Below are 16,746 nucleotides of genomic sequence, written 5' to 3'. Positions count from 1 at the left end.
AAAAAAAAAAAAAAGACCATGATGGTTATACACACCTATACATCCAGCATTTGGGAGATGGAAGCAGACAGATAAAGAATTCAAGGTCATTCTAGGCTACAAAGTGAATTTAAGGCCAGTCTGGATTACAGGAGAACCCGTCACAAAACAAAACAAACATGCACATAGATAAAGACCACTGCAGAATACAAAGACATAGAAATGCCGCATAGGCATGGTACCTGCTCACCTTGACTTTACATCCACAGCCTACAAGGAGAAGATGAAGGAGTTATCTGTGCTGTCGCTCATCTGCTCCTGCTTCTACTCTCAGCCTCACCCGAACACCATCTACCAGTATGGGGGTGAGTGTATCCACACCGCTGCTGGCCCTGCTCAGCTAGGGATGCGGTGAACTGGCTGGAGAGAGTCATTCTGGGAGGAGGGGCCCATGCTAAAGAGTAACCGCACCCCTTCTCAACCCTTGTTGGGATGTGTGCTGGGAATGAACCTTTCATCCTGCCTGTATGCCCAAACTAGGCCTCCTGAAGTCCCATCTGGTCTTGCCCTACAGATATGGAAGTGAAGCAGCTGGATAAGCGGGCCTCTGGCCAGAGCTTCGAGGTCATCCTCAAGTCTCCTTCTGACCTATCTCCAGAGAGCCCTGTGCTCTCTTCTCCTCCCAAGAGGAAGGATGCTTCCTTGGAAGAGCTGCAGAAGCGGCTGGAGGCAGCCGAGGAGCGGAGGAAGGCAAGGACTCTCCATACACACTTGACATTGCTGACCAGGCCCTTTGCTTGGTCAGGGCATTGGGCTGGGTAGTGCAGAACTTGCTGCTTAGCAATTGGAATGAGACGAAAGATGGATGTGCCAAGATGGTAACAAACACAGGGCAACAAGAACCGCATTCTTGAGGGGGACCTCAATCATGGCAGCGGGAGGGCAGGTTGTATTCCCCCAGAAAGAGCCCTTAGGACATAAAGCTGAGGCTAGTGCTCCTTTCGGGGCAGAAGATGGAGGAGAAAAGGTCTCACATCTAAAGACAGTTAGATGGATTGGGTAGGTAGTTCAGTGGAGCCCTGGAAGATATAAATGGGGCTCACAGCCTCTCCTTCACACCAGCCCCTTTGAAACTGAAACATAGAGAACAAAATTTGTTCTAGTATTGAGATCCTAGAGGCAAAGCCCACTGGACAGGGGAAATGACTTAATCCATACACAACAGGACCCAGGCACAGCAAGTTTACCTTGAAGACTGATGCACCCATAGGTGTTCAGCATCATTCAGGAGGCAGCTTAGGCCAGGAGCTAATCACCCCAGGGATCCTGGATCGCCCCATTATCTGTTATTCCAGGGTCACCAGACACTCTGTTTCTCCAGCCATGGCAGGATAGAGTGGCACCACAATGTCCCTTCCCAGATCCCTGTGGTCTTTGCTGAGCAACAGTGGGGAGCTAGGATCTAGATGACTTAGCTGCATCTGTACCTGCTCAGTGTTTAACAGACAGTTGTCTAGGGGTGGTCTGGAGAAGCCACCACAACTCACAGTCCAGAATTTACCCTGCTCCTTCAACATTTGTGAGGCTGGGAATTCTCAGCCCAACAAGAAGACTCTGTGGCTGAAGGTAGCACAAACTGCAAGCCACTGCGGTTCACCTGGCACTAGAGGGAAAACAGATTTTTCAGTGCAAAAGCTCCAGAAGTTCCAGGCAAACTGGGATGGGGTGCAGGACAGTGTAAGGCGCCTAACCTCGTAGAAACTAGTCACAAGAAGAGTGATGAGTACTGGTTAGTGCCAGGACAGCAGGGCAAGTGAGTCATGGCCAAGCTGGGAACAGAGGGACAGAGCAGGCCTTCTACAACAGAAACTTGACTCCCTCCCAACCTGCTTGGGTCCCAGGCCAGAGATGGTCGAGACCATCCTCTGGACAGCTTCTGGGTTCATGTCCTGGCAGGTGAAGCTCATGGGGCTTGTCTAGCGGCTGGGCACCAGAGAGTGAAGGCCTGGCTTAGGAGGGATTTGGGCCACTGCTCACAAACCCCTAACTCTGTGCAGACTCAGGAGGCTCAGGTGCTGAAGCAGCTGGCAGAGCGGCGTGAGCATGAACGCGAGGTGCTGCACAAGGCCCTGGAAGAAAACAATAACTTTAGCCGCCTGGCGGAGGAGAAGCTCAACTACAAGATGGAGCTGAGCAAGGAGATCCGTGAGGCGCACTTGGCAGCGCTGCGCGAGAGACTGCGCGAGAAGGTAGGCACGCGAGGGTTTTTGGTGTGTGTGTGTGAGTGTGTGATTAGGGGTTGGGGTTGGGGTTGGGGTGGGAGTGTAAGGAAGGGGCATTGACGTGGCGGGCGTGGTCACAGCGGGACAGACTCTGGGTGTGAGATCTGGTCTTCTGTGAAGAAGAAGGTCCTAATAATGTTTTTCTAAAGTTGAGCACTTCCCTCAGCCTTGGAATCAGACCCAGAACCTAGTCCTAGTGAGACACATTCAACAATCACAGTAGTATATGGTTAAATTAGTTATGAAGCACTCTGAAGGAATTTGCATGCCCGCGGGGTTGGGGGTCAGATATTCAGTCCCTTTGTCTAATCCTTAAGCACTGTGGCTCCAGCACTCCTGAAGTATAGTGGTGCTACCTGGAAGTTCTTGGGGACACCCTTACCCTTGGCCGCTCCTCAGGGTTCCTACCCCTGTCTTCACAGGAGCTGCATGCTGCTGAGGTGCGCAGGAACAAGGAGCAGCGGGAAGAAATGTCTGGCTAAGGAGTATTGGACCCAGTGGCGACAAGAACGTTTTCGGGTTTTGTTTTTGTTTTCAATTCTGTCTAGATGCGAATTTTGTGCCTGCTCCTATCTGCTCCCCTGTACCCCCCAGCTTCCTGCTTTTTCCCCACACTCTGAACTGTCCAGTCCTTGTAACGTGTCTGACATTGGGCTCTTCCTAAAGGAGCTCCTTAGGCAGGAGATATGGTCCCCTATTCAGACACTAGGCCAGGTGTGGCTGGGGCTCTCTTAGTGGCCCTCTTAGTGGATGTGTTGGCAACCTTAATAAATCTAGTGGCAGTGGCACAAACGTGTGGATTTTCATTCAGGTTCTAAGACTGGGTTGCGTGAGAGTTTGTCCTCTCAGCTTCGACAGGCCAGACAGCAGCATCTACCTGAAAATTTACAGGAAACTGTGGAGAACCTTTGTAGATGGCAGAGAAAGTCTGAGGACCTCCAGAGCAGGTTGGGTCCATTCTGTCACTGTGGTCAGCCCTGGAGGCTTTGTGCATCAGAGCTAGTAGAGCTGAAGAGTGAGATTACAACATTCTAATGTGGTTTCATGGGAGTCCTGAGCTCACCTAATCCACCACTTTCCTGGGGGGCCAATTTTAGAGCCTGTAGTCATTGCATAATGGCTGTGGTAGAGTATTATCTCACCTGAATTGGTCTGGGGTAAATATTCTCCACCAAGGGCCCGTAAACTTCTGTGGTCTGCCTCCAACTGTAGCTACTGTCTCAGAAGTACATGCTTTTTGCAAAGCATTAGCTGAGGCATTCTGTGGAGCCACTCTTAACACTCCTGCCCCACCCAGGGGTTTTATAGTCCCTTGGAACCTGGCCCCTTCCCCCTGTCAAGTGCTGTTATCCAAGAACACTCCTGGACCCTGGAATTCTAGCCTCACTTGTTGGCAGGCATGGCCGGTATGAGAAAGGAGCAGCCATGAATTCTCAGGGAGCTCTTGGGGGTGCGAGATTCTTTAGGACCAGGTGTCTGCAGATTTAGATGCTGGAAGGGTCAGAGTTCCCAAGTCATGCTCCCCACATTCATCCTGAAACCCTTACCAAGGACAGAAAACCTGACTAAGCCTCTCACGCTTAAGCATCTAGGCATGGTCCTTTCTTCTTTCTCAGCCCAGGTCCCAATGGTGACCTTTGAAGATGGTTACCTGCTTGGACATACTGGGAAGTCCATGCTTTTATGACAAGGCAGCACTTTCTCTCTTTTCCATGTAGCCCCATTCCACCACTGAGTTCCAGAAGTCACAATACCTTCTTACCTGCCTGGTATAAAATGTGAGGAAGATGCATGATGTGTTCTTTAACAACCTAGAACTGAGGCTGCAGAAACCAGGTGGCTGTAGCCATGGGTGCCCCCACACTCCATCAGGCAAGAAAAACCCTTGAGGGCACTAGGAAAGGTCTTCTAGAGCCTATCCAGGAAACACAGAGGACACTGGCCACTGCAGTGGCTTGGGGAGCAACAGTCAGGACCAGAACTCTACAGTACCGCAAGTGGGTTTTGTGGGACTCAGAAGGGGATGGAGAAAAGGAACTGAGACTAGATTTCTTCTAATAGCAACTCTTAAGTGGCCAAAGTCCAGTGTAGCATGCACCCACCTCAGGCACACGGTGAACTTACAAATTAAATTAAATTAATAAGAAAGAGACCCTGAACCAACAAAATGGTTCAGCCAGTAAAGGAACTTTCTGCCAAATCTGAGGACCTGAGTCCAATTTCCAGGACTCACATCGTAGAAGGGAACCAAGTCATATAGCTTCTCCTCTGACCTTCACAAGCATGCCACGGCATGCACACTCACACATACACACACAAGAAATAAATAAATGCAATTTTAGAAAGATACTGTGTGTTTAGAGATAGCTGTGATACCTAGTGTCGTGTCTGTCATCTGCTGAGCCCAGGAAGCCTGTGAGCTCACTGTAAGGGAGCATTTGTCTTTGATAAAACTCCAGCTGTCAATCATATTTCTAAATCATGATTGTTTGGGGGCATAAGCATGTCAATACAATGTCACAGGAACAAGCTAGAGCCGAGAGTCAGGCCTCAGCCTTGTCTGGCTACTACTGGGGCCACCCCTATCTCCCAAAAGGAACTTTTCTAAAGGGTGTCCTATTGGATTGTGGGGCTTTCCAGCAGGTCAGTTGCTGATGATAGGGCCTGGTCTAAAGTCAGAATCAAATTCTGTCTCAAGGCCCAAGGCTTTAGGGATTCCTGAAATGGAACTGCCTGGGAGCAACTTGCCTCATAGCTCTATGGACTTGTTCTTGGTCACCAGTAGACAGCAGGTTATTCCCAGCTTCAGGGGATGAGGTGATACCCTAATTGATCTTGTGGATATATCTGTCTCCTCAAAACCCAAAAAGTTACTGGGGATGCCAAGTGAGAATCATGTACTAAAAAGGCCACATGCATATGCTCAGATTCATATGTGGGCTTCCAGGCTAGTCCCTGGAGACATACTGCTTTTCACAACTCAGGGAGAAGCACATGAGTGACATCATCTCTGGTGACATCACTGTTCTAGCTCCTGCCCAGGAAAGGTGGAATGTCTTACATTCAGTTAGAATGTAAGACACTGAAGGAAACAGAGACATGAGAAATGTGCAGGATGGAATGGTGGGAGGAAAGGGGGCATCCTGGAGTATCATATGAAGAGGAATCTGCCTGTCTGGGTTCTGGGTATTAATGGTGTTAACCCCAGAAAAGCATACTTAGCAGTGGCACAGCAAAAAACCATGCTGACCATAACCAGAACTTCTTAGTTTGCCTGTTAGGGATTGGGAGGAACGTGGTAAGGAATCAAGGGGAAGATGGTACTTGTGAGAGTCACTATGCGGAGCCTCCAACAACAGACAGGGATGGGAATCCTTCAGGATGATTTCATTTCTTTTCTTGAAGAACAGAAGTAAAAATGGGATCCCTGTGGGAAGGTGGTCAGGGTCTATGAGTCATCTATTGCTGCATATTCAGTTGCTCTAAGGAGCAACTGAAAACACAAATGTCACCTCAGTTTTCATAAAGGAAACTGATACAGGAGCTGAGCATCTATGACTCAAGCTAGGGACAGAATGCCAACAGTCTTTGTTGTAAGCCCCTTGAAGCACCTGAATTGCCAGACCCCACTCCTGAGGACCTCCAACCCACCAGATTCCACTCACAGAACACTCTAACTGCCCTCACCAGTCCCTCTGCCCTACAGAGTAAAAAGCTCCCCCAAGCTCTGGACTTGAAATCCCATCACCACCACTCACCACCTCTAAAAATCACCCTGGAAAGCTCCCCTCTCTAAGAAATGCTATATAAAGCCTGTCTTCTGCTAAGTTTTCTGGTGCTTCTTGCCTGAGCAGGCATCCACCCTCCTGGGTTCTTCCCTTCCCAAAAAACCCTTGTGACGTTTGTTGTGTGGTGTGACCTTGTAGTATTCCTTGGCTTCCAACTGCTAGGGTACATTTTGTAGTCCCTGAGCAGCATGCTGCAAAAGCCACCAAAGTGGCAGCCAGTCACTCCTTCCCACCCCCGGCCTATTGCCATCTTAAGATGCAGCCACAGCAACTGGAGAGATGGCTCAGTGGTTAAGAGCACTGACTGCTTTTCCGAAGGTCCTGAGTTTATAATCCCAGCAACAACATGGTGACTCACAGCCACGGGTAATGAGATCTGATGCCCTCTTCTGGTGTGTCTGGAGACAATAAATAAATCTTTTGGGCCAGAGGGAGCAGGGCCAGAGAGAGAAGAAAAAGTGTATGAATCACACACACACACACACACACACACACACACACACACACACACACACACACACACACACACACACACACACACACACACACACACACACACACACACACACACGCAACCATAGAAGCTGTCAAAATGGTAGCACCACACCACATCAACTTGCAGCTGTCATAGGAGCTGTCCACAGTAGCGCATCTCTTTTTCCACCTCAGCCTTTGTGAAATAACATCGCGGGAGCTGTCCATGGTGGCAGCACCTCCTCTCCAGCCTCCCCAAGCAGTTCCACAGGGAAGGCACCTCAACCAAAGTCACACTTCAGACCAAACCTCACACAAGAGATTTATTGAGGGATGAACCCAGGAGGGTGGCTGCCTCTGCTCAGAGAGAAGCAGCAGAGAACTGGGCAGAATGTAGGGTTTATATAGGGTTTCTTGGTGGTGTGGGTGTGGGCTTTCCAGGGCAAGTTCAGGGATTGGTGGGATTTTTCTCTAGTAGGGTGGGGCCGTGCCACTCTCCAGTCTCAGGGCTGGGACTACTGTTTAACAGCTGTTAGAAAAGGGCCATTAGGGAAGTCTGGGGGCGGGAGGCCTGGTCACTTTTCCCACCTTTTAGGGTCTGGAACAGCAGTCTTTTAAGGCCTGGCTGCTGGAGCTCCTCAGGCAGGGCCTGGTCACTGGTGTGCATTGAGGGTTTAAAGTTTACGAAAGGAGTCCACTACAGGGAAAACCTTGTCTGTGGCTTGAGCTAGCATGAACAGCCAACACCCACTATACAGTCCTTGCAGACCTGGAACTCACTATGTAGACCAGGCTTGTCTTGAGCTCACAGAGATTTGCCTGCCTCTGTCTCTCAGTTGTTGGGATTAAAGGCACGTGCCACTATTCTCGGCTTTGTGGGCATACACCGACACACACCACACACACAACTAATAAAGCATTGGATGTGTTCATTTCTTGAGTATGTATAGAAGAATAGCACCAACAGGATGAAAATAGGAAAAGGATTTATTAGATCGACATACAGGATATGGTTTTGGTAATCCAACAATGGTTGTCTTAACACTGGAGAAGCAGAGGACTGGTAGCTGTTCCATCTACCCAGCTGGGTGCCTCAGGAGCCCCAGTGTGGTGCTGAAGTTCCAGAGGAGTCTTGCGAGAGCCATTGGTCTTCAGTTCAGGTTGGAAGGCTGAAGAAGCTGAGTGCTGATGACAGAGGGCAGCAGCAGTGACAATGGCAGGAACAACATAAACGAGCTGGGAAGATGAGTTCACCAACAAGACACAAAAGCAAGCAGGCAACAAACAAAAACCAAAAACAACAAAAATCAAATGTTTTTCCCGCAGTCCATCCTCCTTGTTTGGTGGCTGGTGCTGGAAGCACTGGGTCTTCCCACTTCAGCTGATGTAATCAAATTCCTTGCTGCTGCTGCTCTTTCAGAGGACAAGAACTTAGTTCTACACACCCACAGGCCAGGCAGCCCAGAGCTGTCTCTAAAGGCAGGCCCAGCGGATCCTGACACCTCTGGCCTCTGTGAGGACCTGCACTCACACACACACATGTGGTTCCTGGGCCCCCATGTCTCAGGATGTTCTTCCACTGTCACACTGTCCCACCTCAGAGCTGTGTGGTTCCCGGGCTTCCGAGTCCCAGGACACCCTTCCATCAGAGAAGAAACTTGCACCTCTCTCCACGGAGCTGTAACACTTACAGTCACACACACCTACACCTAATTAAAAATAATAAAAATAAGTAATTTTTAGAGGGAAAATCTCTCACAGTCACGCCCAGAGGTTGATCTAATCTAGGTAATGCTTGACAGGTGAGGTACCCAGAGGCTTGTCTTTTAGTTGATTCCAGATGGACTCAGGTTGACAAGTACATTAGCAATCACACTGCTGAGTGTGTATATACTGAGTGCCCAGGATCACGTGGCACAGAGATAGACATCCAGAGATGTGAGAGCACCATCACACACTGTCTAGTCTGGGAGAAAACTGAAAGTACAGAGGCTAAGGGTTCAGCTTGGTGGTGAAGTAATTGCTTAGCATGCATGAGGCCTGGGGTTTAATCCCCAGCACTGCAGAAATGAAATAAAAATATTAAAAATCCTAAGTCTGGCATGCTACTTGGTCCTGGTGGTGAAAGATGCCCAGAGACCTGTTCTCTGTCACACAGTACAGGCAGGCTGTAGATACACAGGGGCCATCTGCCTCCAATCCACATGGCTCAGGAGAAGATATCCATGCTAGAAGGGCAGGTGGGCTGTAGACAACAACAGGATAACCAGGAGGAGTCCTGGTGATGATCCCATATTGATAGTGTGACCGAAGCTAGAGACCTTGAACCGGACCAACGACACGTTGCAATGAACATTTGCAACTGAAGATGGAGGACAGGGGGGTAAACTGAGGGACACACCATGATATGACACTGTAAAAAAAATTATTAGTTTTTTTCCTCCCAACCCTTGTGCTCTCAGAATGACGATTCTGAGACTGGTTATTATTAAATGCCTAGGCCATTAGCTTTGGCTCATTCCCTGGCTAGCCTGTAACTTATTTAACCATTCAAACAATTCTGTCTTCCATATGTTGGTTACCTCTCCTTCAGTCCCAGCCTGCTTCTTTCTTCATCATCTCTCACTGCTTCTTGCTCGAATCTCCTTCCAAGTCTCCTTTTATTTTCTAACCACTTCCCAGAATCCTCTCTTTTCCCGCAAATGTTCCACCTCCTATTTCCTGCCTCAGCTCATTGGCCTTTGGAGTTTTTATTGACAGGTGATGCTTTTAAGAGATTCTCTCTGTATGATACACTATAGCTTCCATGAGGTGTTTTCTAAGCTTTGTTTAATTTTTCTGCATGTTTTCATTTTCTTTTGCAGGGGAGGTTGAAAGGGTGGGGGGGGGAATTCGAGGGGACAGGGAGATGAGTGGGACTTGGGTACATGATGTGAAACTCACGAAGAATCAATAAAAAGGCTAAAAAAAAATCCTAACTCCATAATAGTGTTTTCATATGGGATAAAGTCATAAGTTGAATTATAGTAAGACTGAGGGGTTGGAGAAATGGCTCAGTGGTTAAGAGTACTGGATGTTCTTCCAGAGGGCAGGGGTTCAATTCTCAACAACCACATGGCAGCTTACAACTGTAAGTCCAGGGCGATTTGATGTCCTCTTCTACTCTGTAGGATACTGCATTCACATGGGGGCACATAACTCACATAAGCACACACAGATACACATACAAATAAAAGATAAGTAAATGCATTAATAATAATACTGAGCTATAGACTGCCCACATACAGTAAACTTAAAACATTCAAGTAAGTGCTGGTGAGATGGCTCAGCAGTTAAAAAGACTGGCTGGGGCTGGAGAGATGGCTCAGCGGCTGAGAGCTCTGACTGCTCTTCCGAAGGTCCTGAGTTCAAGTCCCAGCAACCACATGGTGGCTCACAACCATCCATAATAAGATCTGACTCTTTCTGGAGTGTCTGAAGACAACTACAGTGTATTTACATATAATAAATAAATAAATCTAAAAAAAAAAAAAAAAAAAAAAAAGACTGGCTGCTCTTCTGGAGGTTCTGAGTTCAATTCCCAGCAAACACATGGTGGCTCACTTCTATCTATAAAGGGATCTGATGCCCTCTTCTGTAGAGAGGATCTCTTATAAGCATCACTTAATAAAGTGATAATAAAGAAGCCTATGGCCAGTGAGCTGAGGCAGGAAACAGGAGGTGGGACATCTGGCAGGGAGAGGATTCTGGGACTAGGAACATCAGACTTAGAATAAAAGGGATCATAAGAGCCAGCTGGAGAACAAGCCGAAGCTTGTGGCCTAAGCATTTACTAATAAATAATTAGTCTCAGAATCATTATTACTGGGAATTAAGAGGTTGGGAAGATAAGCAAACAGTTATACTCTTCTAATATGTAGATGTTAATGTAGACAGAGTACTCCTACATTTAGAAAAATACATAAATTTTAAAAATCCAAGTTGAAATTTAAGTGTATATTATACATGTACTATTTAGCCTCAATGAACAAATTGATTTTGCTAATTAAAAACAGGTATGTGTATATGTTTTTGAGTTTGAGTGCACATCCACACACATAGCTGTTAAAGGACAACTTTTTGTTTTTGAGTCAGAATCTCTTTTGTTGTTTGCTATTACACTGCATCCTGTCTCTACCACCCATCTTCATGCACCTCTGTGTCCTTTTTATGTGGTTCCAAGGACAACTTGCAAGAGTTAGGTTTTCTTTTTCCACCATGTAGGTCCTGGGGATCAAACTCAGATCCTCAGGCTTAGCAGAGGCCTTGACACACTGACTTATCTCACCAGCCCTTTCCCCTCCATCCTCAGGCCTTAAACTCTATGTAGCCAAATTTGGTCTAACTCAGGATCCTCTTGCATTATCCTCTCAAGTGCTGGGATTATACCCACCAAACGCTTACTTAAGTAATCCTTCCTTCATATGGGGATAGACCCTAGGGCCTCTCACATGCTAGGTAAGCACCCTACCATCTTATTACCGATTGTCAGCCTGGAGTGAGTAATGGGCTTTGCTCTCAGTTCTTCAAGAGAACTTGCAGCTAGTGACTAGAACCTCAGTATGAGGGCCAAGATGGCTCAGCTTGCTAAACCTGATAACCTGAGTTTGACCCTGGACCACATGGTTGCCCACACATGCTCCACTGCATGCACCTGTGCTTGCATGCACAGACATGTGTAAAGATAAAATCTGAAGTCATAAAACTATGCACCATAGTTTATTATTTTTTAAACTTCTATTATGGTCAAAGTAAAATTTTGTTGTTTTTTGAGGCAGCGTCTCTCTATGTAGCTCTGGCTATCCTGAAACTCACTATGTAGACCAGGCCTTGAAATCCCAGATATCTGTCTGCCTCAGCCTCGCCAGTGCTGGGATTAAAGGCATTTCCCACCATGCCCAGCCTTCAATTCTTTACAAAAGAGTGTATTTTTATTTATGTGTGTGCATATTCTAAGAGTGTGCATATGTGAGTGCAGGTACATAGTGAGAATGAAGATGGCATCAGATCCCCTGTAGCTGGAGCTACAGGAGGTTGTGAGCCACCACAAATGGGTGCTAGGTCCTCGGCAGAAGCAGCAAGCTCTTGTGACTTCTGTGACTTCTACTATTTTCAAAGCTTTTTGAAATGTGTTTTAAGCTACACAGTGTCCATTGAGAAAAGTAGGATACGGCATTGTTCCTTAGACATTAGTCTTTTTCTCTATGTTCAGCCTAAAGTGTGTTAGCTTGTTTTGGCTTACTGAAGATAGAGAAGTCACGACAGGGCCTGTCTGCAGGAGTCGCTCACTGGCAGTGTTCAGGCTGGCAGGCAGTTGCCTCTGGAAACTACTATAGGCCTAATGTCAGCACTTAGTCTCCATGGCCATCAGCTTTCTGTTTGCTTGTTCTTGTTTTTTGAGACAGGGTCTCACTATGTTGTAGCCCTGGCTGTCCTGGAACTCAGTATGTAGACCAGGCTGGCCTTGAACTCAAGAGAACTCACTGCCTCCTCAGTTCTGGAATTAAAGGTACACAGGACCACACCCAGTCAATCATTTTAATAGCTGCAAAATTATCTATTTTATGGATATAATAAAACTTTAGGGAAACATTCAAACTTTTGGATAAGTTCTAAACTTTTGGTTTTAACAGGGCCCCATACAATCTTAATTTTTTATGAAAGATGACTGAACATACAGTTTAGTGACAGAGTATTCTTAGTGTGTGTGAGGTCCTGAGTATGGAGTTCTCTGTCCCTTCACTAATGGCACGTACAGAAGGCCATATTCCAGCAGATGTCTACAACTGTTTTTTTTTTTTTTTAATTACACACACACACACACACACACACACACACACACACGGTGGTGGGAGCATGTTGGTGACACAGTATGAGGATAGCTTACTGGAGTCAGTTCTCTTCTTCCATCATGCAGGACTTGGGGAATCAAACTAAGGCACCAATCTTTACCAGCTGAGCCATTTTGACAGCTCATGACAGTTAATATTCACTACCAACTTGATTAGATTGAGAGATATCTAGGAGATCAATAAAACATATCTCTGGAGTGTCTAAAAGGGTACACTTCCAGAGAAAAATCATGATGACTTTGATTTACTCAATGGTTTAATCTATAGGTTTCTAAACTATGGGTAGTGGGCCTATGCGATACACTAACAGAATGTGTGTGTGTGTGTGTGTGTGTGTGTGTGTCTGTGTGTGTGTCTGTGTGTGAGGGGGTGGTGTCATGAATTCCTTGGCAACAACCCAGATTCTTTCTGGCAATATTCTATTATATCCTGAGAATTTACTTGTAGCTTTCATCCTGAACATACATCATGAACACTTTGCATCTGTGTGCCATCAAGCCACCCCGAACAGCAATGATCCCTGCCTGAAACATTTTGGTTAGATTTGAGACTACTGTATGCTATAAATTGCAGTAATTTTTTTTTTTACTGCATATACTAAGGTTTAATTATGGAAAGTAGATTTTTAATATTTTTCTACTCAGTATGTATCAGATTTGTATATCTTTGGGTTCTATTGTTAGAATGTTTGACTTTTTAAACTGTTGTATGAATTCATTAAGCAACCTCATTAAGTTGAGCAATCTTTTAGTCTCTCTAAGTGTTATGCTTGTCTAGAGCAGTATTTTCAGCTCAAAATGTCCCAGAGAGGTATATGGATTCATTCATTCAGAGCAGGGTCTTCTGGGGGTGCATGCTTTCCAGTGTGTACCTGCAACACACACTGAATGTTGGCCTTGCTGGAACATAATAATCTATTTAACTAGGACTATTAGAGTAGAAGAAGATCTGGGTTTGAAATAGGTTTTTCTGTTTTCATCCCATATTCCTTATATTCTCCATGGATTTCTTTGAATAGCACCTAAATCTTCACTTTCTTTTTATAACCACAACCTTTCCTACCTCTGTACCTGTAGGGATAAGCTCTTGTGTACTATGTAAAAGGATCACCTGTCAATAAAGAGCAGAAGGGCCTATAGCAAGGCAGGAGGGAATAGGTGGGACATCCAGCAGAGAGAAAGGAATTCTGAGAAATGTAACTCTGAGCTTTTCCTCCTGACCACTTTGTTCCCTGTAATGATGACTCTGAGACTTCTTATTTATTAATAATGCCTCGGCCATAAGCTTCAGCTTGTTCTCCAGCTGGCTTATAACTCAACTGTCCCTTTTATTCTAACCTGAGTTCAGCTACGTGGCTTGCTTCCTCTCCGTTCTGGGGAGAATCTCCCATGTCTGACTATTTCCTAGGATTCCTTTCTCTCCCTGCCAGAACTCTCACCTCCTATTTCCTGCCTCAGCTTATTGGCCATAAGATTTTTTATTGAAAGGTGATGCTTCCATACAGTCCATTACTATACTGGATGGTTTTGTGTGTCAACTTGACACAAGTTAGAATCATCAGAGAGGAAAGAGTCACTTGAGGAAATGCCTTCATGAGATGCAGCTGTAAGGCATTTTCAAAATTAGTGATCAATGTGGAAGTGCCCAACCCATGGTGGGTAGTGCCATCCCTGGGCTGGTGGTTCTGGGTTCTACAAGAAAGCAAGCTGAGCAAGCCATGGGAAGCAGGCCAGTAAGCAGCATCCCTCCATGGCCCCTGCATCAGCTCCTGCCTCCAGGTTCCAGCCCTGCTTGAGTTCCTGTCCTGACTTCCTCCAGTGATGAATTATGATCTGGCAGTGTAAGCTGAATAAAACCTTTCCTTCCCAATTTGCTTTTTGGTCAGGTGTTTCATCCTGGCAATAGAAACCCGAACTAAGACAATCCCTGAGAAAAGTCAGGGCAGGAAGTCAAGACAAGAACTGAAGGAGAGGCCATGGTGGAACACTGCTTACTCTCATGGCTTGCTCAGCCTGCTTTATTTAAGAACCACCAGTACAGGAATAGCATCTCCCTCCCTCCTCCTCCACACTATGGGATGGGACCACCTCAATCATCAAGTAAATGCACTATATTCTTGCCTACAGGAAAATCTCACATAGAGGTTCTTTCTCAATTGAGAGTCCCTCTTCTCAAATGACTCTAGCTGTGTTAAGTTGACAAAAGCCAACCAATGAACCAGGCCACTGACTTTAAAGTGGCAGTTTTTTGCATTATCATTGAACTTGGGTTGGGCTTCACTTCTGGCCTTCAGAGAATTAAGAGAATAAACTCATTCTATTCATTCAACGAGGTCTTGCTTCAGACAAGGTCTCGTTATGCAACTCAAACTGCCATTTAACCCTCTGCCATCTAAGGTTTGTGATACTCCTGACCTAAAACTTGTACTTTTTTTTTTTGCTTTTCTTTTTTTTTTTTTTAAAGAATGCATTAATTTTATTTATTTATTTATTATATGTAAGTACACTGTAGCTGTCTTCAGACATTCCAGAAGAGGGAGTCAGTTCTCGTTGCGGATGGTTGTGAGCCACCATGTGGTTGCTGGGATTTGAACTCAGAACCTTCAGGAAGAACAGTCGGGTGCTCTTACCCACTGAGCCATCTCACCAGCCCTTTTTTTGCTTTTCGAGACAGGGTTTCTCTGTGTAGCCTGGCTGTCCTGGAACTCACTCTGTAGATCAGGCTGGCCTCAAACTCAGAAATTCGCCTGCCTCTGCCTCCCAAGTGCTGGAATTAAAGGTGTGCACCACATGCCCTGCAAAACGTACTTTTTAAGGCATGACATTTGAGGTAATTTTCTTACGATAGTAATAGAATGTATTTTAGGGAGGTATCCTGAAATTATGCAAAACTTATTTTACCTCAAATTTTCATCCATTAATTTTCAGATCTATCCAGGGGATTTTATCTGCCACAAATAATGGTGGTTTTTTTCCCTCTATTTCCTATTATATTTATTTATTTATTTATTAATCATAACTCCATATTATTTATTAATAATTCCATATTTATTAATCATAATCCATAGTAGAGAGGAACTCTCCTGTCTCCCCTTCATTTATGAAGTATTTGAGCATCCTGTTCTGTGGGCATAATGCAGCACCATTATCATGAGTTGGTGTCCACATGGCCCACAATGCGACAGGTGACGAGTTTTTGAGCTACTTACACCCTGTGAAGTTCTATCTGTTTTGGGAGTACTTTCTCAATTGTTGGGGAATTCATTTAACACTGGCTTAGATTACTGAGGCTGTTGCAACAAAAAGACCCACCTAGTAGGTGGCTTATAAATAATGCAGATTTACAACTCACAGTTCTGAAGGCTGGCAGTGCAAGGTTGTGGCACGTTCAATACACAGATGGAGAGGACTGCTTCCCACCTCAGACATGGCACCGTACCTGTCACCTCCTAGAACCCCTGCTTTCTGCTACTATCTTTTTAGGGAGTGAGGACTCACTCACTTAGGGATGACAGGCACACAGCAATACCAGCTGATAACACTATCTATTCCTTCCACAGACACGGCTCTGCACAGATGAGGGTTGCCTACCGTGGGACTAACCTCAGGCACTGGCAATCAGAATCTGTAATTCTGAGCAGGTTGGGGAAGCTGATTTTTTACATCTGATACACTCATGCTGGGAGAGCTTATGCTGCCTACCTCCAGCTATGGTGGTGGTCTTCTACATTCTTCAGCTTCCCTGAACAAATGCTCAAACTGGTCACCAGCTCTTCTCTAGCCATACTGTTTGATCTCATTGGCATTGATTTTTGCATTGACAAACTCACATAACCAAAACAAACAGCAATGACAAAAAACTTACTCATCTCCTTCAGAGTGAAAGTGCAATTCTCTTATTCAGTGTCAATTATGTGAAAATTTTGCATGTTAAGTTTCCCATCCTAGCTGCCACCCTGTTAATAGTGAACTCTGTTGCTCCTTTCCAAGTAGACATCCATTTCTACTCTTAAGGATTCTAGGATGGGCAGAGCAGGGATCCTGAAGCCCTTGATTGAATTCTAGTGATGACATTCTGAGAGCTGGCTTGGCACTTAGAATTGGTTGTCTTCAGCTGCTTGAAAGTAAGGGGTGGTGTTAAATACTCGACCTTTTCTACAATTTAGAAAAATAAAAGAAGAAATTCTTCGGGCACCCAAGACCCTCTATGAGACTTTTATGGCTCCAAGATACTTAAGACACTTAACTTTGAAATTTCATTTAAAACTTGAAATAATGGGCCGGGCATGGTGACACGCACTTTAATCTCAGAACTCGGAGCTCTTTGAGTTCC

General features: G+C 45.7%; 1 protein-coding gene across 1 annotated transcript in view; it reads left to right on the top strand.

Moving 5' to 3' along the window:
- Stmn3 (stathmin 3) overlaps nt 1-3,053 on the top strand; it is an 8,324-nt gene extending 5,271 nt beyond the window's left edge. The window contains exons 2-5 of the mRNA XM_029536212.1: nt 249-344; nt 554-729; nt 2,037-2,228; nt 2,684-3,053. Coding sequence (XP_029392072.1) covers nt 249-344; nt 554-729; nt 2,037-2,228; nt 2,684-2,743 — 524 coding nt within the window. The 3' untranslated portion in view covers nt 2,744-3,053. The remainder of the gene's footprint in view (nt 1-248; nt 345-553; nt 730-2,036; nt 2,229-2,683) is intronic.
- Nucleotides 3,054-16,746: the final 13,693 nt, after the last annotated feature.

This window comes from Mus pahari, chromosome 3 (genome assembly GCF_900095145.1).
Source record: "Mus pahari chromosome 3, PAHARI_EIJ_v1.1, whole genome shotgun sequence".
In the NCBI taxonomy this organism is placed as follows: Eukaryota; Metazoa; Chordata; class Mammalia; order Rodentia; family Muridae; genus Mus; species Mus pahari.
Note: the sequence above shows the minus strand (reverse complement) of the source record. Positions and strands in the feature narration are given on the sequence as shown.